Raw genomic sequence first — 23,652 nt, forward strand, 5'->3', positions numbered from 1 at the left:
ACCCAGCTCACTCTCACACACACCATTGGGACCCAGCTCACTCTCACACACACCATTAGGACCCAGCTCACTCTCACACTCACCATTGGGACCCAGCTCACTCTCACACACACCATTGGGACCCTGCTCACTCTCACACACACCATTAGGACCCAGCTCACTCTCACACACACCATTGGGACCCTGCTCACTCTCACACTCACCATTGGGACCCAGCTCACTCTCACACACACCATTGGGACCCTGCTCACTCTCACACACACCATTAGGACCCAGCTCACTCTCACACACACCATTAGGACCCAGCTCACTCTCACACACACCATTAGGACCCAGCTCACTCTCACACTCACCATTAGGACCCTGCTCACTCTCACACAGACCATTCGGACCCTGCTCACTCTCACACGCACCATTGGGACCCAGCTCACTCTCACACACACCATTAGGACCCAGCTCACTCTCACACAGACCATTCGGACCCTGCTCACTCTCACACTCACCATTAGGACCCTGCTCACTCTCACACGCACCATTGGGACCTAGCTCACTCTCGCACTCACCATTGGGACCCAGCTCACTCTCACACTCACCATTAGGACCCTGCTCACTCTCACACTCACCATTAGGACCCTGCTCACTCTCACACTCACCATTAGGACCCTGCTCACTCTCACACTCACCATTAGGACCCTGCTCACTCTCACACGCACCATTGGGACCCAGCTCACTCTCACACACACCATTAGGACCCAGCTCACTCTCGCACTCACCATTGGGACCCAGCTCACTCTCACACACACCATTAGGACCCAGCTCACTCTCGCACTCACCATTGGGACCCAGCTCACTCTCACACACACCATTAGGACCCAGCTCACTCTCACACTCACCATTGGGACCCTGCTCACTCTCGCACTCACCATTGGGACCCAGCTCACTCTCGCACTCACCATTGGGACCCAGCTCACTCTCGCACTCACCATTGGGACCCAGCTCACTCTCGCACTCACCATTGGGACCCAGCTCACTCTCGCACTCACCATTGGGACCCAGCTCACTCTCGCACTCACCATTGGGACCCAGCTCACTCTCACACACACCATTGGGACCCAGCTCACTCTCACACACACCATTGGGACCCAGCTCACTCTCGCACTCACCATTGGGACCCAGCTCACTCTCGCGCTCACCATTGGGACCCAGCTCACTCCACTAGTCACCAGCAGAGACCATTAGAAACCAGCGTCACTGAGCCAATGGAAGGACAGAATGAAAGCAAATTATAGTAATTATCTGGTGGTTACAATCACACTTTATTATAATTCACTGCCACATCCTGGTCAATTTGTGTTCTCTTGGGAACTGGTGCCCCAACACCTGGGGTTTAGTTCAACGTTTGCAAAGCCACTGCCTCAGTAATAGTCCTCAGTATCGGAGTAATCGTCCACTAATTGCTGAGGCCGTCTCCACGCAGTCTCAATCTCACTCATCTGATCTGAAAAAGAGGAGCATCGAGATAGTATTACAGGTGAACATCATCACCCAGAGGGTGGTGGGAATCGGGAACTCTCTCCCCCAAAAGGCCCTGGATGCTGGGGGCCGAATGGAGCGTTCAAGACTGCGATTGGTAGATTTTTGTTGGGTGAGGGTATCAAGGGATATGGAGCAAAGGCGGGAAAGTAGGATTGAGGTACTGATCAGCCATGATCTAATTGAATGGTGGAACAGGTTCGAGGGGCTGAATGGCCTCCTCCTGTTCCTATGCAGATGAGGAGAGGGAGGGGTTGGACCTGCGAGAGGACTGGCCCAGGGTAATAAAAGACAGCCAGCTGTTTGAGCAGTGGAGCAGCAGGTTCCTAGGTGTGATTTCAGTCTGCTGTAGGGATTCTGTAATTGGTTTCGGTGCCCCTGGGCTAGGGAGAGGGCAAATGGCAGCATCCCAGCACCTCATTACTATCCAATGAGCAAGAAATAATGGGAGAGGATATCAAACAATCTTATAGCACAGAAGGAGGCCGTTCGGCCCATTGTGCCTATGCTGGCTCTTTGAAAGAGCTATCCAATTAGTCCCACTCCCCCTGCTCTTTCCCCATGGCCCTGCTAATTTTTCCTTTTCAAGTATTTATCCAATTCCCTTTTGAAAGTTATTATTGAATCTGCTTCCACCGCCCTTTCAGGCAGATATTAGAGAAGGGACAGGATAGGAGGGAGGGGCCAGGCCCACGAGCTCGATGTGCAATCGCTGTCAGTCCCTCCGCCCCTCCCTTACCTGGCGTGACGATGGTCAGGCTGGCAGCTGCCGACACCTCTCCCAGTTTGTTCCGTGCCAAGCAATGATAAACTCCAGAATCCGTGTCACGAACTTCCTGGATCTGGAGCCAGCCGGTCACTTCATATTTAAACGGGCCTCCTCGAAACTGCCGATAAAAACGAGCCCAGCGACTTAGTGTCGTGCAGGAGAGTGGCGAGGACACATAGCCAACCTGCTACAAAATGGCCGCTTGGCCAACCTGCTACAAAATGGCCGCTTGGCCAACCTGCTACAAAATGGCCGCTTGGCCAACCTGCTACAAAATGGCCGCTTGGCCAACCTGCTACAAAATGGCCGCTTGGCCAACCTGCTACAAAATGGCCGCTTGGCCAACCTGCTACAAAATGGCCGCTTGGCCAACCTGCTACAAAATGGCTGCCACGGATCAGGATTGTCTACTGTATGGAACGGGTTAATCAGACTGCCCTGAAGTCCACTAACGTTATGCTGCTATTGGTCTATCTTTATATTGTAGTACAGTCCCCACCACTTACTCCATCCATGCCTGTCCTGGGCAGCCGCCTATATTGGGCAAATGGCGCTGACCATTTACCATTTCCACTGAAGTCAAATACAAAGGCGCCGCTTATAACAGATTAAATGTACGGGCTGTTTCAGACAGTTCAATAATCATTTCCCACCTCGTTATCATACTGCATTTAGATTGGACCAACGCTGATATCAGGCGGCCACCAGGAACTCCAAAAAATAGCGAGGGCCAATATGGGGGCGAAGAGCTTATCAGTTTCTCCCCCAATCTGCGTCTGAATTAAGTTCAGATTACTCGTTTCTCCGTCCCACGTTTGCCCTGGCTGGGGTACACCGGGGGGCATCGCCCAGGCTGGGGTACACCGGGGGGGCCACCGCCCAGGCTGGGGTACACCGGGGGGCCACCGCCCAGGCTGGGGTACACCGGGGGGGCCATCGCCCAGGCTGGGGTACACCGGGGGGCCACCGCCCAGGCTGGGGTACACCGGGGGGGCCATCGCCCAGGCTGGGGTACACCGGGGGGCCACCGCCCAGGCTGGGGTACACCGGGGGGGGCCATCGCCCAGGCTGGGGTACACCGGGGGGGGCCACCGCCCAGGCTGGGGTACACCGGGGGGGCCACCGCCCAGGCTGGGGTACACCGGGGGGGCCACCGCCCAGGCTGGGGTACACCGGGGGGGCCATCGCCCAGGCTGGGGTACACCGGGGGGGCCACCGCCCAGGCTGGGGTGCACCGGGGGGGCCATCGCCCAGGCTGGGGTACACCGGGGGGGCCATCGCCCAGGCTGGGGTACACCGGGGGGGGCCACCGCCCAGGCTGGGGTACACCGGGGGGGCCACCGCCCAGGCTGGGGCACACCGGGGGGCCACCGCCCAGGCTGGGGTACACCGGGGGGCCATCGCCCAGGCTGGGGTACACCGGGGGGGCCACCGCCCAGGCTGGGGTACACCGGGGGGCCATCGCCCAGGCTGGGGTACACCGGGGGGGCCATCGCCCAGGCTGGGGTACACCGGGGGGGCCACCGCCCAGGCTGGGGTACACCGGGGGGGGCCATCGCCCAGGCTGGGGTACACCGGGGGGGCCACCGCCCAGACCTCAAAGAGCGAGTGCAGCACTGATATCCTCTGCCACTAGGAGGTGATGTGCTCGGGATTTTGCTGCTGTGTCCTCAAGGTTACCGTAACACAAGTTCAGGTGACGGACGTTAAGGGTTCGTTACAATTCAAGACTGGAAAAGGGAATAACTTTATGAAGCTTTAAAACCAACTTCACATCCAGCAGCTCAGCCTGTGGTTACAATGTCCATCTTGGTGTCCGTATCGAACTAACGGTCTGATTGGCATGTTGGCAGATATTGATTGTTAGGGAACGTCTCTAAATTGCTATGAAAGATTGGCAGTGTGCAGACATGCTGGTGCTGTGTCAGTAAGGTACCTGCACGGAGATGTGGGGGTCATCACCTGGTAGGAAGCTTTCGACCCCGTCTTTCCGCCATTCGATAGCTGCCATTGGATAAGCGAAGATCTCACAGCCAAAAATGACATCCTCCCCAGTGGTGTTCCAGATGTTGTAGGGAGGAGATACGATCTGAGGGACTGATCGAGAGAAAGGGTGAAGAACAAAATAATCAGAACAAAAAACATCGCTTGTACAGAAGATCCAAGAACTGCGATGGTTTGAAGAATGGGAACAGTTGGAATATCTCTCATGGCCCTGCGTCCTCGGAACAAGATACCCAGGAAGATCAGGAAATCACTGGATAGACAATGTCTAGAATGACTGGTCACAGAAAGGGATAGAGGTGATCGAAGCGCCCAAGGGGCTAGTTCACAACTGACAACTGGGGAGTGAATTCACAAGGCCTCATCCTCACTGCTCAGCTGACAGACGGGAATTTAGCCGTCGTATTAAGTACATGTATCAAGGGACGGGTGAATGGAATTGGGGTACAGATCAGCCATGATCTGATTCGATGGCGGAGCAGGCTCGAGGGGCCGAATGGCCTCGTCCTGAACCTACGTAAGCAGAAACTTCTTTACCCAGAGAGTGGTGAGAATGTGGAACTCGCTCCCACATGGAGTAGTTGAGGTGAATAGCGGAGATACATTTAAGGGGAATCTAGATAAACACACGAGGGAGAAAGGAATAGAAGGATATGCTGATAGGGTGAGATGAAGTAGGGAGGGAGGAGGCTCGAGTGGAGCATAAACACCAGCAAAGACCTGTTGGGCCGAATGGCCTGTTTGTGTGCTGTAAATTCTATATAATTCTCTGGAGATTGGACGTGTAAGTATTTGGTCACAGACGGGACGGTGTCTGCCCATCACAGCTCCCGTTACTCTTCCTCACTGGCCAGGACACCGGGGGAAAGCAGTGCAGCAAATCCCAGGCAAATGGTTCTCGGTTCTCCCTGTCTGACACCGTTCATCTTCAAAACAAGTTGTAAAATTTGCTGTTTTTTTCTTCTCACCCGTAATTAATCCCTGGAACTGTGCCTGATCCCCGGGAAAATACAGTCGGACTCAAGGGCTCACCGGCCTGGAGCCCATTTGAGGATGGGAGGCCACAGTCAGTCTGCCATATTCTTTACCTCAAAAAACACTCATCAAACTAATGAACTCTTGAAAAATATCATTAAAATCTCATTTCAGTCAGAAAAAGAACAGCTGGGAAATCACTTCAAACATTTAGTAATGGAGCAGTGGTATTTGGGAGGGTAGATATTTGTGGATGGAGACGAATATAGGAAAAGGAGGAGGCCATTCAGCCCCTCGAGCCTGTTCTGCCATTCAATTAGATCATGGCTGATCTGTATCTTAACTCCATTTACCCGCCTTGGTTCCATTTCCCTTAATCCCCTCACCCAACAAAAATCGATCAATCTCAGTTTTGAAATTTTCAATTGACCCCCGGCCTCAACAGCTTTTTGGGGGAGAGAGTTCCAGATTCCCACTCCCCTTTGTGTGAGGAAGTGCTTCCTGACATCACCCCTGAACGGCCCGGCTCTAATTTTAAGGTTCTGCCCCCTTGTTCTGGACTCCGCCCACCAGAGGAAATAGTTTCTCTCCATCTACCCTATCAAATCCTTTAATCATCTTAAACACCTCAATTAGATCACCCCTTAATCTTCTATACTCGAGGGAATACAAGCCTAGTCTCTGCAACCTGTCCTCATTAATTTAACCCTTTAAGCCCCGGTATCATTCTGGTGAATCTGCGCTGCGCCCTCTCCAAGGCCAATATATCCTTCCTGAGGTGCGGTGCCCAGAACTGAACACAGTCTCTCCGGATAAGGTCCATTGGCCTTTTTACTTTTTTTTGTACCTGTCCACTGGCTTTTAGTGATTTCTGTGCTTGGGCCCCTAAATCTCTCTGCTCCTCCACAGTTCCTGGCTTCTCACCATTTAGGAAATACTCTGATCGATCTTACTTAGCATCATTACTTAGGTGCAACATGGATGACCTCACACTTTCCCACATTGAACTCCATCTGCCCCAGTTTTTCTGACTCAATTAATCTCTCAATGTCCCTTTGTAACTTTCTGCTCCCATCTACACTATTTACTGTGCCACCTAACTTAGTATCGTCAGCAAACTTAGATGCACAGCTCTCTATTCGTTCATCCAAGTCATTTATAAATATAGTGAAAAGCTGAGACCCCAGTACAGATCCCTGGGGGACACCACTAGTCACATCCGGCCAATTGGAGTATACAACCATTATCCCTACTCTCTGTCTGCTACATCCTAACTAATTCTCCACTGGTCCATGCTGACATTCTCCCACTCCCCAAGTCCATACTGATTCTCCCCCTCCCTGAGTGGGAGCACCTTCCCTCCCATTCTTACCTGCTTCACAGGGTCCCTCGTGTGCCAGTGTGATGTTGGACGTCTCGTTGCCATTGGCAGCCTCTTGGAACTTGCAGATCTGCGGGTAAGTCTGCCCATTGGAGCCACACACGGCCCGGTTAGACAGGCACATGCACTGGGGCTCCGGAACCTCCCCGTGTCTCAGGTCTCCCAGGTCCAGCCGGCACTCCAGGCTCTCTCCGCACTGCCCGTAGAAGTGGTTGGTGTTATCCAGGTCACATATCTGACCCTCGATGTTGCCGCACTCCCAGCAACAATCGCAGGGGTCCCTCACCAGGCCGGCGAGGCACCCCTGGGGAGGGGCGCACTGCTCAGGCTCGCAGGGAGGGCACCCGTCCCCTTCCTCCAGTAATCTCTGCCACCCTCGGTGCACATGGTCCAAGGGGTCAGCAGCTGCCCAGACTGGCCCGAGTGAAGGCCAGTTTAAGACGAGAAGAAGGATGGGACCAAAGACTGGGGACAGACCTCCTGAACTCATCGTCACTTCCTCCCCAGGAGCCTCGAACCACACACATTCCTTGGAACCTCTCTGGCTTTTCCCCGGAGCTGCTGCTCCCTCAGACCAGATTCATTATTCCCGTTGGTCGGCAACTGAAAAACAAGAAAGAAAGGAATTTAGAAACTGTAAAAGGACACAAACTTACAGGGCCATCCCTTCCTGATATATTAGCCCCACCTTCTCACCGTATCCCTCAATCCCACCCATCCACGATCTGACCGCATCCCTCAATCCCACCCATCCACGATCTGACCGTATCCCTCAATCCCACCCACCCACGATCTGACCGCATCCCTCAATCCCACCCATCCACCATCTCACCGTATCCCTCAACCCCAATAGATTCAGGGGCAAACGAGATAACAGGTGATAACAGCCCCCTCCCCGTGTGTGAGCCCAGAGAGTGGGATTCTCTCCGCAGGGGTCACTGGATGACACCCTGTTCCAGGAAGACCAGCCGAATTATTCCCCTTCTCTGTGATACTGAGGCCAACTCTAGCGTCCCCGTCAGGCAAATCAACCGGGGAAGGAATCATTCTTACAAACATAGGTCAAATGTTCCACTTTTACCCAAATCTATCTGATTGATTGATTGATTGATTGATTGGATTCCTGTTGGATAACAGCTGCTGAAATTAATCGCTCTCTCCACAAGCAAGCAACAAAATACAAGCACAACTCTAAAAGGGGTTCAGGAACAGAGGGATCTGGGGGTATATGTGCATAAATCGTTGAAGATGGCAGGGCAGGTTGAGAAAGGGGTTAAAAAAGCATACGGGATCCTGGGCTTTATAAATAGAGGCATAGAGTACAAAAGTAAGGAAGTCATGATGAACCTTTACAAAACACTGGTTCGGCCACAATTGGAATATTGTGTCCAGTTCTGGGCACCGCACTTTAGGAAAGATGTGAAGGCCTTAGAGAGGGTGCAGAAGAGATTTACTACAATGATTCCAGGGATGAGGGACTTTAGTTACGTGGATAGACTGGAGAAGTAAAGGTCAAGGGTGGTTCCAAGAACTCCAGGGAACCTTGGATGTCAGGGGATATACGAGAATGGATTAGGAAAAAAAGGAGGGCTTTTGGCAGATACAAAAGGCTAAAGACGGAGGAAGCCCTAGAGGAGTACAAAATGTGCAGGGGGATACTTAAAAAAGAAATTAGGAGATCAAGGAGGGGCCATGAAATAACACTGGCGAGCAAAATAAAGGAAAATCCTAAGATGTTTTATAAGTATATTAAGGGTAAGAGGATGACTAGGGAAAAAATAGGGCCCATTAGGGACAAAAATGGCAATCTGTGTGTGGAGCCGGCAGATGTAGGAGGGGTTCTAAATGAATTTTTTGCATCTGTTTTCACTATGGAGAAGGACGATGTAGACATAGAAATACGGCAGGGGGACTGTGATATACTCGAACATATTAACATCGAGCGGGAGGAGGTATTGGCGGTTTTAGCAGGCCTAAAAATGGATAAATCCCCAGGCCCGGACGAAATGTATCCCAGGCTACTGTGTGAGGCAAAGGAGGAGATTGCGGGGGCTCTGACACATATATTCAGAACCTCTCTGGCCACAGGGGATGTGCCAGAGGACTGGAGAACCGCTAATGTAATACCATTATTCAAGAAGGGGAGTAGGGAAAAACCGGGGAACTACAGGCCAGTGAGCCTAACATCAGTGGTAGGAAAATTATTGGAAAAAATTCTGAAGGACAAAATTAGTCTCCACTTGGAGAAGCAAGGATTAATCAGGGATAGTCAACATGGCTTTGTCAAGGGAAGATCATGTCTGACTAATTTGATTGAATTTTTTGAGGGGGTGACTAGGCGTGTGGATGAGGGTAACGCAGTGGATGTGGTATACATGGATTTCAGTAAGGCCTTCGATAAAGTCCCCCACAGGAGACTGGTCAAGAAGGTACGAGCCCATGGAGTCCAGGGTGCCTTGGCACTTTGGATACAAAACTGGCTTAGTGGCAGAAGGCAGAGGGTGATGGTCGAAGGTTGTTTTTGTGACTGGAAGCCTGTGGCCAGTGGGGTACCACAGGGAACGGTGCTGGGTCCCTTGCTGTTTGTGGTCTACATTAATGACTTGGATATGAATGTAAAAGGTATGATCAGTAAGTTCGCTGATGATACAAAGATTGGTAGGGTGGTAAATAGCGAGGAGGATAGCCTCAGTCTGCAGGACGATATAGATGGGTTGGTCAGATGGGCGGAACAGTGGCAAATGGAATTTAACCCGGAAAAGTGCGAGGTGATGCACTTTGGAGGGACTAACAAGGCAAGGGAATACACAATGAATGGGAGGACCCTAGGCAAGACAGAGGGTCAGAGGGATCTTGGTGTGCAAGTTCACAGATCCCTGAAGGCGGCGGAACAGGTAGATAAGGTGGTAAAGAAGGCATATGGGATACTTGCCTTTATTAGCCGAGGCATAGAATATAAGAGCAAGGAGGTTATGATGGAGCTGTATAAAACACTGGTTAGGCCACAGCTGGAGTACTGTGTGCAGTTCTGGTCGCCACACTACAGGAAGGATGTGATCGCTTTGGAGAGGGTGCAGAGGAGATTCACCAGGATGTTACCAGGGCTGGAGCGCTTCAGCTATGAAGAGAGACTGGGAAGATTGGGTTTGTTTTCCTTGGAGCAGAGGAGGCTGAGGGGGGACATGATTGAGGTGTACAAAATTATGAGGGGCACAGATAGGATGGATACTAAGGAGCTTTTTCCCTTCGTTGAGGGTTCTATAACAAGGGGACATAGATTCAAGGTAAAAGGTGGGAGGTTTAGAGGGGATTTTAGAAAGAACTTTTTCACCCAGAGGGTGGTTGGAGTCTGGAACTCACTGTCTGAAAGGGTTGTGGAGGCAGGAACCCTCACAACATTCAAGAAGTATTTGGATGAGCACTTGAAATGCCATAGCATACAAGGCTACGGACCAAATGCTGGAATATGGGATTAGAGTAGACAGGGCTGATGGCCGGCGCGGACACGATGGGCCGAAGGGCCTCTATCCGTGCTGTATAACTCTATGAACTCCATGACTCTAAGCTGGGGTTGTTCGCCTTGGAACAGAGACGGTTGCGAGGAGATTTGATAGAGGTATTCAAAATCATGAAGGGTCTAGACAGAATAGATAGAGAGAAACTGTTCCCATTGGCGGAAGGGTGAAGAACCAGAGGACATAGATTTAAGGTGATTGGCAAAAGAACTAAAGGTCACATGAGGAAAAACTTTTTTACACAGCGAGTGGTTATGATCTGGAATGCACTGCCCGAGGGGGTGGTGGAGGCAGATTCAATCATGGCCTTCAAAAGGGAACTGGATAAGTACTTGAAAGGAAAACATTTGCAGGGCTACGGGAATAGGGCGGGGGAGTGGGACTAGCTGGATTGCTGTTGCACAGAGCCCGCACGGACTCGATGGGCTGAATGGCCTCCTTCCGTGCTGTAACCTTTCTATGATTCTATGATAAAGTCCCGTGTGGACTCGCTCACAATTCCACATGTCATTGTCCTTGTGAAATTGCTGGAATCTCTGTTGTTGTAGGGACAGTGTCTGAGGTTTAATGCCCAAAACTCACAGATTCTATTATCTACTTAATCACTTGGAGGGTGAAAATCTTCGACCCTCCTGATGAACCATGATTCCGGGGGAATGGGAAGTAGGGTTGGAAAAGAGGCTGAGATCTGCCCGGTGCTGTGTGTTCCCACTGGACCTTCATCCCAGGGCAGGTACAGCACGGGTTAGATACAGAGTAAAGCTCCCTCTACACTGTCCCATCAAACACTCCCAGGGCAGGTACAGCACGGGTTAGATACAGAGTAAAGCTCCCTCTACACTGTCCCATCAAACACTCCCAGGGCAGGTACAGCACGGGTTAGATACAGAGTAAAGCTCCCTCTACACTGTCCCATCAAACACTCCCAGGGCAGGTACAGCATGGGTTAGATACAGAGTAAAGCTCCCTCTACACTGTCTCATCAAACACTCCCAGGGCAGGTACAGCACGGGTTAGATACAGAGTAAAGCTCCCTCTACACTGTCCCATCAAACACTCCCAGGGCTGGTACAGCACGGGTTAGATACAGAGTAAAGCTCCCTCTACACTGTCCCATCAAACACTCCCAGGGCAGGTACAGCATGGGTTAGATACAGAGTCAAGCTCCCTCTACACTGTCCCATCAAACACTCCCAGGGCTGGTACAGCACGGGTTAGATACAGAGTCAAGCTCCCTCTACACTGTCCCATCAAACACTCCCAGGGCAGGTACAGCACGGGTTAGATACAGAGTCAAGCTCCCTCTACACTGTCCCATCAAACACTCCCAGGGCAGGTACAGCACGGGTTAGATACAGAGTAAAGCTCCCTCTACACTGTCCCATCAAACACTCCCAGGGCTGGTACAGCATGGGTTAGATACAGAGTCAAGCTCCCTCTACACTGTCCCATCAAACACTCCCAGGGCTGGTACAGCACGGGTTAGATACAGAGTAAAGCTCCCTCTACACTGTCCCATCAAACACTCCCAGGGCAGGTACAGCACGGGTTAGATACAGAGTAAAGCTCCCTCTACACTGTCCCATCAAACACTCCCAGGGCAGGTACAGGGTTAGATACAGAGTAAAGCTCCCTCTACACTGTCCCATCAAACACTCCCAGGGTAGGTACACTGTTAGATACAGAGTCAAGCTCCCTCTACACTGTCCCATCAAACACTCCCAGGGTAGGTACACTGTTAGATACAGAGTAAAGCTCCCTCTACACTGTCCCATCAAACACTCCCAGGGCAGGTACAGGGTCAGATACAGAGTAAAGCTCCCTCTACACTGTCTCATCAAACACTCCCAGGGCAGGTACAGCACGAGTTAGATACAGGGTAAAGCTCCCTCTACACTGTCCCATCAAACACTCCCAGGGCAGGTACAGGGTCAGATACAGAGTAAAGCTCCCTCTACACTGTCCCATCAAACACTCCCAGGGCAGGTACAGGGTCAGATACAGAGTAAAGCTCCCTCTACACTGTCCCATCAAACACTCCCAGGGCAGGTACAGCATGGGTTAGATACAGAGTAAAGCTCCCTCTACACTGTCCCATCAAACACTCCCAGGGCAGGTACAGCACGGGTCAGATACAGAGTAAAGCTCCCTCTACACTGTCTCATCAAACACTCCCAGGGCAGGTACAGCACGAGTTAGATACAGGGTAAAGCTCCCTCTACACTGTCCCATCAAACACTCCCAGGGCAGGTACAGGGTCAGATACAGAGTAAAGCTCCCTCTACACTGTCCCATCAAACACTCCCAGGGCAGGTACAGGGTCAGATACAGAGTAAAGCTCCCTCTACACTGTCCCATCAAACACTCCCAGGGCAGGTACAGCACGGGTTAGATACAGAGTAAAGCTCCCTCTACACTGTCCCATCAAACACTCCCAGGGCAGGTACAGCACGGGTTAGATACAGAGTAAAGCTCCCTCTACACTGTCCCATCAAACACTCCCAGGGCAGGTACAGCACAGGTTAGATACAGAGTAAAGCTCCCTCTACACTGTCCCATCAAACACTCCCAGGGCAGGTACAGCACGGGTTAGATACAGAGTAAAGCTCCCTCTATACTGTCCCATCAAACACTCCCAGGGCAGGTACAGCACGGGTTAGATACAGAGTAAAGCTCCCTCTACACTGTCCCATCAAACACTCCCAGGGCAGGTACAGCTTGGACCTCGAGCTGCAGCACAGAACACAAAGATCCCAGGGTGGATCCCTGGTCTGTGCTGAATGAGCTGATAATGACAGGTTGGCCTCGGACCTGCTTCACTTGGTCTCAGTGTCCTCTGAGCTCAGGATTGGAAAGCCAGCCATGATTCCTGCTTCTGATCTCCACCCCTGGACCCAAAGCTTGTGGGTGGATGTCAGGTAAGGGCAGCATCAGACTCGCCTGCGATGCCTCCCATGGTGGAGCAGCCCGCTGAACCTCATTTGTGTGGGGCATCCGAGCTCAGTCAGGACGGGAGAAGGGAAGTAACTGGAGCAGAAAGAAACAACATTTGATTTACAATCTCCTGGAACTGTGCCTGATCCTGAGGGAAATCGAGTCGGAATGTGGGACACCGCGGACTGGAATTTGTTTGAGGATCTGGAGCTTTGGGAGGGCAGAGTCAGTCTGCAGCATTCTTAACTTCAAAAACGCTCGTCAAACTAACAAACTCTTGAAAAATATCATTAAAAAGAATGATGTGATTTGGAATATACAGAGAGAGAGACCAAATCAACCGGATTCCCTCTCTCAGTCACTGTCCAGTGACTTCTGATAGAGAACTACACAACAGAGAGAGAGCGGGAGAGGGAAAGGGAGGGGGACAGAGAAAGGGATTGGGAGGCGGAGAGAAAGGGAGGGAGACACACAGGATGTCATTTGTGACTTTAATAAGGGGCCGTTTCCGTACTGTGGCGGGACGGAAACCTGATTGGAGGGATTCAAACATGGAGTTGCGGGAAAGATGGGCACGGATTTGGGAGGCGACAAAATGTTGAAGGATTTTGGAGAGGAAAGGGAGGGTGGAGATGGGGCGGGAGTTTGCAGGGACAGAGGGGTCAAGGGTGGGTTTTTTGAGAAGGGGGTGATGACAGATTTGAAGGGGAGGGGGGCAGTACCTGAGGAGAGGGAACCGTTAACAATATCAGCTAACGTGGGGGCCAGGAAGGGGAGTTGGGTGCTCAGCAGTTTGGTGGGAATAGGATCGAGGGAGCAGGAGATCAGGTGAATTTCCTGCCAACATCTGGGGATGAAATTTCTATTTCAAAAAATGGAGAATGTCTGTTTGCTCTGAAAATAATCATTCGTTGCTGAAACCACATTCCCAGAAATTGCATGTTTCAAATCCACAGACTCCTGTAATTTTGGAATTAGTTCATTAATTATGGAGATAAACAGGCTCTCTCTCTCTGTGTTTCTCTCAATCTTCCTCTCTATTCCTCTCTGTCTCTTGTTCTCACTTTCTTTTGCTCTTGTAATCCCTTTTGTCTTTCTCTCTGCTTCTCTCAGTTCCCCTGCCTCTCTCTCTTGTCCTTCTCATGCTGTCCCTCACTATCTCTCTGTCCCTCTCTCCCTTTCTCTGCACCCTTCATTCTTTCTGTCACTTTCCTTCTCTCTGCCCCCTCTCTCAGCCCCTTGCTCTCTGTTACTTTCTCTCTCTGTCTTTCTCTTTCTCCCTTTATTTTTGCCCTCACTCTCTAACCTCCTGCACTCTCTCTCTGCTGCTGTGTCTCCCTCTCTCTATCCCCCCTCTCTGTCTGTCTCTCCCTCTCTCTATTCCCCCTCTCTGTATCCCCCCTCTCCGTCTGTCTCTCCCTCTCTCTATCCCCCCTCTCCGTCTGTCTCTCCCTCTCTCTATCCCCCCTTCTCTGTCTGTCTATCCCCCCTCTCTGTCTGTCTCTCCCTCTCTCTATCCTCCCTCTCTGTCTGTCTCTCCCTCTCTCTATCCCCCCTCTCTGTCTGTCTCTCCCTCTCTCTATCCCCCCTCTCTGTCTGTCTCTCCCTCTCTCTATCCCCCCTCTCTGTCTGTCTCTCCCTCTCTCTATCCCCCCTCTCTGTCTGTCTCTCCCTCTCTCTATCCCCCCTCTCTGTCTGTCTCTCCCTCTCTCTATCCCCCCTCTCTGTCTGTCTCTCCCTCTCTCTATCCCCCCTCTCTGTCTGTCACTCCCTCTCTCTATCCCCCCTCTCTGTCTGTCTCTCCCTCTCTGTCTGTCTCTCCCTCTCTCTAACCCCCCTCTCTGTCTGTCTCTCCCTCTCTCTATCCCCCCTCTCTGTCTGTCTCTCCCTCTCTGTCTGTCTCTCCCTCTCTCTAACCCCCCTCTCTGTCTGTCTCTCCCTCTCTCTATCCCCCCTCTCTGGCTGTCTCTCTATCCCCCGTCTCTGTTCGTCTCTCTCTCACTCTCTCTCTGATGGTTACCATGGTTTTAAGTACTAGGCTTGTACAATCTTACACAGATAATCAGACTGAAAACAGCTGATCCAGGTCCCACCACCTATTGTGTGAGCCCCTCACGAGCTTATCATGTGAATTGGAAACAAAAGTTGGTGGTGCGAGAGATTGAACCAGCGAATGGGACAGTTACTCGCGGAGCTGTGGACACACTGGCAGGGTTAGCACTGACTGTCCAGAGTTTGTGTAGTATATTGGTGGCGGAGGAGGCCAGCAATAAAGCAGTTTCTGTGTTGGGGAGTTATTCGACACTCAAAAAGCTTCCAGTTAGAGTAGGTTTGGGTGTTAACCCTCACATTGCTGAACACAATGCAACAGGTCAAGTGTGTGAGAACCTTTATATTCAGGAAAAGGCCAAGAGACCCAACAAACCCATCTCTTTTCATAGATAAGTCCCACCTTCTCTCCAAATCCCTCAATCCCATCGACCCACCTTCTCCCCAAATCCCTCAATCCCACCTACCCACCTTCTCCCCAAATCCCTCAATCCCACCTACCCACCTTCTCCCCATATCCCTCAATCCCACCTTCTCCCCATATCCCTCAATCCCACCTACCCACCTTCTCACCATATCCTTCAATCCCACCTACCCAACTTCTCCCATATCCCTCAATCCCACCTACCCACCTTCTCCCCATATCCCTCAATCCCACCTATCCACCTTCACACCATATCCCTCAATCCCACCTACCCACCTTCTCCCCATATCCCTCAATCCCACCTACCCACCTTCTCCCCATATCCCTCAATCCCACCTACCCACCTTCACACCATATCCCTCAATCCCACCTACCCACCTTCTCCCCATATCCCTCAATCCCACCTACCCACCTTCTCCCCATATCCCTCAATCCCACCTACCCACCTTCACACCATATCCCTCAATCCCACCTACCCACCTTCTCCCCATATCCCTCAATCCCACCTACCCACCTTCTCCCCATATCCCTCAATCCCACCTACCCACCTTCTCCCCATATCCCTCAATCCCACCTACCCACCTTCTCCCCATATCCCTCAATCCCACCTACCCACCTTCACACCATATCCCTCAATCCCACCTACCCACCTTCTCCCCATATCCCTCAATCCCACCTACCCACCTTCTCCCCATATCCCTCAATCCCACCTACCCACCTTCTCCCCATATCCCTCAATCCCACCTACCCACCTTCACACCATATCCCTCAATCCCACCTACCCACCTTCTCCCCATATCCCTCAATCCCACCTACCCACCTTCACACCATATCCCTCAATCCCACCTACCCACCTTCTCCCCATATCCCTCAATCCCACCTACCCACCTTCTCCCCATATCCCTCAATCCCACCTACCCACCTTCTCCCCATATCCCTCAATCCCACCTACCCACCTTCTCCCCATATCCCTCAATCCCACCTACCCACCTTCACACCATATCCCTCAATCCCACCTACCCACCTTCTCCCCATATCCCTCAATCCCACCTACCCACCTTCTCCCCATATCCCTCAATCCCACCTACCCACCTTCACACCATATCCCTCAATCCCACCTACCCACCTTCACACCATATCCCTCAATCCCACCTACCCACCTTCTCCCCATATCCCTCAATCCCACCTACCCACCTTCTCCCCATATCCCTCAATCCCACCTACCCACCTTCTCCCCATATCCCTCAATCCCACCTACCCACCTTCACACCATATCCCTCAATCCCACCTACCCACCTTCTCCCCATATCCCTCAATCCCACCTACCCACCTTCTCACCATATCCCTCAATCCCACCTACCCACCTACTGCCCATGACCCGATAATGTCCCATGACCCAATTTACCAATTTCATAGCCAATGTCCTTCTCTGGTTACTTGTCTACAACTTGATTTCTCTTTGGGTGATAAAGAGCCCCCGACTTCCCTTCATACTTCTATCCCCTCACTTTTACCCCATATCCCCTAGGATTCGAACCCTACACCCGAGGGAACATTCTCCCTCGATTAACACTGTCAATAATAAGAAAGCATGGACTGAGGAAAGGCCCTTCGCTAATCAAGCCCACTCCACCCAGCAGTCCCTCTACACTTGTCCCTTTTCTGAACTCCCCTTGACTCGTGGGAGCTGAGGAATCGCCAGAGAAGGGACAACCCTGTGTGAAGGGAGCGGGGGCGGGGGTGGGTGCCAGAGTTGGAGGAACCCAGAGTTGTCGGAGGGTTGTAGGGCTGAAGGGGGTAACAGAGATTGAGAGATCAGTCACTGAGCTAGTTATTTGTCACCTGATATAGAATCAACAGTTTCTAAAGTAATGTGACTGATACTTTGAGTAATATTACTGAGTATGAGTAATGTTACTGATACTGTAATTGTGCTACTGACAGTTTAAGGAATGTTCATTTTTGCATCTGAAAGAAAGGACTGCACCTTTAAATTAACTCTTTGGTTTTGTCTGCATCCTTCCATCTGTTTTTTTAAAAGCACAGATTGTTTAATAGTAATATCCATAAACACAGATACCAATGTCGTATAAAAGAACATCCAAGAGATACAGATATAGAGAGATAGAGTCACACACAGAGAGGGATAGAGAGAGAGACACACACACACACACACACACACACAGAGGGATAGAGAGAGAGATACAAACACACACAGAAGGATAGAGAGAGAGACACACACAGAGAGAGGGATAGAGAGAGACACACACACACACAGAGGGATAGAGAGAGAGAGACACACACACACACACACACACACACACACAGAGGGATAGAGAGAGAGACACACACACACAGAGGGATAGAGAGAGAGACACACACACAGAGGGATAGAGAGAGAGAGACACACACACAGAGGGATAGAGAGAGAGAGACACACACACAGAGGGATAGAGAGAGAGAGACACACACGCAGAGGGATAGAGAGAGAGACACACACACACAGAGGGATAGAGAGAGAGAGAGAGACACACACACAGAGGGATAGAGAGAGAGAGACACACACACAGAGGGATAGAGAGAGAGAGAGACAGACACACACAGAGGGATAGAGAGAGAGACACACACACACAGAGGGATAGAGAGAGAGAGACACACACACAGAGGGATAGAGAGAGAGAGAGAGACACACACACACACACAGAGGGATAGAGAGAGAGACACACACACACAGAGTGGGATAGAGAGAGAGAGAGAGAGACACACACACAGAGGGATAGAGAGAGAGAGACACACACAGAGGGATAGAGAGAGACACACACACAGAGGGATAGAGAGAGACACACACACAGAGGGATAGAGAGAGACACACACACAGAGGGATAGAGAGAGAGACACACACAGAGGGATAGAGAGAGAGACACACACACACAGAGGGATAGAGAGAGAGACACACACAGAGGGATAGAGAGAGAGACACACACAGAGGGATAGAGAGAGAGACACACACAGAGGGATAGAGAGAGAGAGACACACACACAGAGGGATAGAGAGAGAGACACACACACACACAGAGGGATAGAGAGAGACACACACACACAGAGGGATAGAGAGAGAGAGACACACACGCAGAGGGATAGAGAGAGAGACACACACACACAGAGGGATAGAGAGAGAGAGAGAGACACACACACACAGAGGGATAGAGAGAGAGACACACACACACAGAGGGATAGAGAGAGAGAGACACACACACACACACACACACAGAGGGATAGAGAGAGAGAGACACACACACAGAGTGGGATAGAGAGAGAGAGAGAGACACACACACAGAGGGATAGAGAGAGACACACACACAGAGGGATAGAGAGAGACACACACACAGAGGGATAGAGAGAGAGACACACACACACAGAGGGATAGAGAGAGAGACACACACACAGAGGGATAGAGAGAGAGACACACACAGAGGGATAGAGAGAGAGACACACACACACAGAGGGATAGAGAGAGAGACACACACACACAGAGGGATAGAGAGAGACACACACACACAGAGGGATAGAGAGAGAGAGACACACACACACACACACACACAGAGGGATAGAGAGAGAGAGACACACACACAGAGTGGGATAGAGAGAGAGAGAGAGACACACACACAGAGGGATAGAGAGAGACACACACACAGAGGGATAGAGAGAGACACACACACAGAGGGATAGAGAGAGAGACACACACACACAGAGGGATAGAGAGAGAGACACACACACAGAGGGATAGAGAGAGAGACACACACAGAGGGATAGAGAGAGAGACACACACACACAGAGGGATAGAGAGAGAGAGACACACACAGAGGGATAGAGAGAGACACACACAGAGGGATAGAGAGAGACACACACACAGAGGGATAGAGAGAGACACACACACAGAGGGATAGAGAGAGAGACACACACACAGAGGGATAGAGAGAGAGACACACACAGAGGGATAGAGAGAGAGATACACACACACAGAGGGATAGAGAGAGAGACACACACACACAGAGGGATAGAGAGAGACACACACACACAGAGGGATAGAGAGAGAGAGACACACACGCAGAGGGATAGAGAGAGAGACACACACACACAGAGGGATAGAGAGAGAGACACACACACACAGGGATAGAGAGAGAGACACACACACACAGAGGGATAGAGAGAGAGAGGGAGAGACACACACACACACACACACACAGAGGGATAGAGAGAGAGAGAGACACACACACAGAGTGGGATAGAGAGAGAGAGAGAGAAACACACACAGAGGGATAGAGAGAGACACACACAGAGGGATAGAGAGAGACACACACACAGAGGGATAGAGAGAGACACACACACACAGAGGGATAGAGAGAGACACACACAGAGGGATAGAGAGAGAGACACACACAGAGGGATAGAGAGAGAGACACACACAGAGGGATAGAGAGAGAGAGACACACACACAGAGGGATAGAGAGAGAGAGACACACACACACAGAGGGATAGAGAGAGAGAGACACACACACACAGAGGGATAGAGAGAGAGAGAGACACACACACAGAGGGATAGAGAGAGAGAGACACACACACACAGAGGGATAGAGAGAGAGACACACACACACAGAGGGATAGAGAGAGAGAGACACACACACAGAGGGATAGAGAGAGAGAGACACACACGCAGAGGGATAGAGAGAGAGACACACACACACAGGGATAGAGAGAGAGACACACACAGAGGGATAGAGAGAGAGAGACACACACAGAGGGATAGAGAGAGAGAGACACACACAGAGGGATAGAGAGAGAGAGACACACACACAGAGGGATAGAGAGAGAGAGACACACACAGAGGGATAGAGAGACACACACACAGAGGGATAGAGAGAGACACACACACACAGAGGGATAGAGAGAGAGAGACACACACGCAGAGGGATAGAGAGAGAGACACACACACACAGAGGGATAGAGAGAGAGAGAGACACACACACACAGGGATAGAGAGAGAGACACACACACACAGAGGGATAGAGAGAGAGAGGGAGAGACACACACACACACACACACACACAGAGGGATAGAGAGAGAGAGACACACACACAGAGTGGGATAGAGAGAGAGAGAGAGAGACACACACAGAGGGATAGAGAGAGAGAAACACACACAGAGGGATAGAGAGAGACACACACAGAGGGATAGAGAGAGAGACACACACAGAGGGATAGAGAGAGACACACACACAGAGGGATAGAGAGAGAGACACACACACACAGAGGGATAGAGAGAGACACACACACAGAGGGATAGAGAGAGAGACACACACAGAGGGATAGAGAGAGAGACACACACACAGAGGGATAGAGAGAGAGACACACACACAGAGGGATAGAGAGAGAGAGACACACACACACAGAGGGATAGAGAGAGAGACACACACACAGAGGGATAGAGAGAGAGAGACACACACACACAGAGGGATAGAGAGAGAGACACACACACACACAGAGGGATAGAGAGAGAGAGACACACACACAGAGGGATAGAGAGAGAGAGACACACACACAGAGGGATAGAGAGAGAGAGACACACACACAGAGGGATAGAGAGAGAGAGACACACACACAGAGGGATAGAGAGAGAGACACACACACACAGAGGGATAGAGAGAGAGAGACACACACAGAGGGATAGAGAGACACACACACAGAGGGATAGAGAGAGACACACACACACAGAGGGATAGAGAGAGAGAGATACACACAGAGGGATAGAGAGACACACACAGAGGGATAGAGAGAGACACACACAGAGGGATAGAGAGAGACACACACAGAGGGATAGAGAGAGACACACACAGAGGGATAGAGAGAGACACACACAGAGGGATAGAGAGAGACACACACACAGAGGGATAGAGAGAGACACACACAGAGGGATAGAGAGAGACACACACACAGAGGGATAGAGAGAGACACACACACAGAGGGATAGAGAGACACACACACACAGAGGGATAGAGAGAGAGACACACACACACACACAGAGGGATAGAGAGAGACACACACGCAGAGGGATAGAGAGAGACACACACACAGAGGGATAGAGTGAGACACACACAGAGGGATAGAGAGAGAGAGAGACACACACAGAGGGATAGAGAGAGAGACACACATACACAGAGGGATAGAGAGAGAGACACACACACACAGAGGGATAGAGAGAGACACACACACACAGAGGGATAGAGAGAGACACACACACAGAGGGATAGAGAGAGAGACACACACACAGAGGGATAGAGAGAGAGACACACACACAGAGGGATAGAGAGAGAGACACACACACACAGAGGGATAGAGAGAGAGACACACACACACAGAGGGATAGAGAGAGAGACACACCCAAAGTGAGGAATTTGCAGCAAATGTCTGTTACACATGAAAAGATTTCAGGGACACTTGGGAAACATGAAAGCAGACTGTTAGAGAGCAGGTGAGTGAGAACACTGAAAACAGTGTGACTGTCTCTGTCCCTGTTTGTGTCTGTGTCTCTCTGTCCCTGTCTGTGTATGACCCTGTGTGTGTGTCTGTGTCTCTCTGTCCCTGTCTCTGTACGTGTCTGTGTCCGTCTCTGTCCCTATCTGTGTGTGTGTGTCCATGTATGTGTCTTTTTTTATTATTACTTCATAGGATGTGGGTGTCGCTGGCAAGGCCGGCATTTATTGCCCATCCCTAATTGCCCTTGAGAAGGTGGTGGTGAGCCGCCTTCTTGAACCGCTGCAGTCCATGTGGTGAAGGTTCTCCCACAGTGCTGTTAGGAAGGGAGTTCCAGGATTTTGACCCAGCGACTATGAAGGAACGGCGATATATTTCCAAGTCGGGATGGTGTGTGACTTGGAGGGGAACGTGCAGGTGGTGTTGTTCCCATGTGCCTGCTGCTCTTGTCCTTCTAGGTGGTAGAGGTCGCAGGTTTGGGAGGTGCTGTCGAAGAAGCCTTGGCGAGTTGTTGCAGTGCATCCTGTGGATGGTACACACTGCAGCCACTGTGATGAAGGGAGTGAATGTTTAGGGTGGTGGATGGGGTGCCAATCAAGCGGACTGCTTTGTCCTGGATGGTGTTGAGCTTCTTGAGTGTTGTTGGAGCTGCACTCATCCAGGCAAGTGGAGAGTATTCCATCACACTCCTGACTTGTGTCTTGTAGATGGTGGAAAGGCTTTGGGGAGTCAGGAGGTGAGTCACTCGCCACAGAATACCCAGCCTCTGACCTGCTCTTGTAGCCACAGTATTTATGTGGCTGGACCAGTTAAGTTTCTGTCCCTGTCTGTGTGTGTCCATGTATGTCCTTGTGTGTGTATGTATCTGTGCATCTCTTTCCCTGTGTGTGTCTGTGTCTCTCTGTCTCTGTCTGTGTGTATATGTCCCTGTGTGTGTGTCCCTGTGTGTATATATCCCGGTGTGTATGTGTCCCTGGGTGTATATGTCCCTGGGTGTGTGTGTGTCCCTGTGTGTGTATATCCCTGTGTGTGTATATCCCTGTTGTATCTCTCAGGTTCAATCTCTGAGTTAAGTGAACAGAGAGGAGCAGCCTGTGGATCATTACAGTGAACCGACCCTGTCACACACCGGCCGACACAATACAGAAAGGAGCTTCAATCAGATACAGAGTGACTGCAGCAAACAGAGCGACTCAAACCTCAGCAACAAAACCAGGAGCTCCCGATCCAGCGGCATTTGAACAGAACTCAACACGAACCCACCCTCTGCACCGAGTTGATTTGTTCCTTACCTTTACTGTGCGGGTAGATTTGTTGCGATTCCCAGTTCTGTTTGGAGTGAGGATTCGGCTGGCTAATTAATTCCCGGTTAATCTTCTCCTTAACAACCCATTCCAAGAGTTGGTTGAAAGCACATTCTGAACCTCCTCCCCAGCCCAGTCAGAAAGCTCAGGGTGGCTGTTTTTACACTCCCGTGTCTCAGGACTCCACAACTTCAAGTGAAATGCGACTCCCAGCACTCGCCCTTTCACTGACACT

At 51.1% G+C, this 23,652-nt stretch overlaps 1 protein-coding gene across 1 annotated transcript; it reads right to left on the reverse strand.

Moving 5' to 3' along the window:
* Positions 1-1,303: 1,303 nt before the first annotated feature.
* Positions 1,304-23,652, reverse strand: LOC137340267 (kazal-type serine protease inhibitor domain-containing protein 1-like). The gene is made up of 5 exons (XM_068002683.1): positions 23,406-23,652; positions 6,654-7,265; positions 4,239-4,399; positions 2,273-2,420; positions 1,304-1,498 (listed from the first exon to the last, which is right to left on the reverse strand). Exons 2-5 carry the CDS (start codon positions 7,150-7,152, stop codon positions 1,416-1,418), a joined length of 891 nt encoding a protein of 296 aa, XP_067858784.1. The 5' UTR covers positions 7,153-7,265; positions 23,406-23,652; the 3' UTR covers positions 1,304-1,415.

Source organism: Heptranchias perlo, chromosome 21 (assembly GCF_035084215.1).
Source record: "Heptranchias perlo isolate sHepPer1 chromosome 21, sHepPer1.hap1, whole genome shotgun sequence".
NCBI lineage: Eukaryota > Metazoa > Chordata > Chondrichthyes > Hexanchiformes > Hexanchidae > Heptranchias > Heptranchias perlo.

What these genes read in the sequence shown, in the direction of transcription:
- LOC137340267 (XM_068002683.1), bottom strand. Translation starts at nt 7,152, where the DNA reads ATGAGTTCAGGAGGTCTGTCCCCAGTCTTTGGTCCCATCCTTCTTCTC. An exon ending in ACCCCCACATCTCCGTGCAG is followed by an intron (nt 2,421 to 4,238) that starts GTACCTTACTGA and finishes TTTTATCGGCAG; the next exon opens with TTTCGAGGAGGCCCGTTTAA. An exon ending in CCTGACCATCGTCACGCCAG is followed by an intron (nt 1,499 to 2,272) that starts GTAAGGGAGGGG and finishes CCTCTTTTTCAG; the next exon opens with ATCAGATGAGTGAGATTGAG.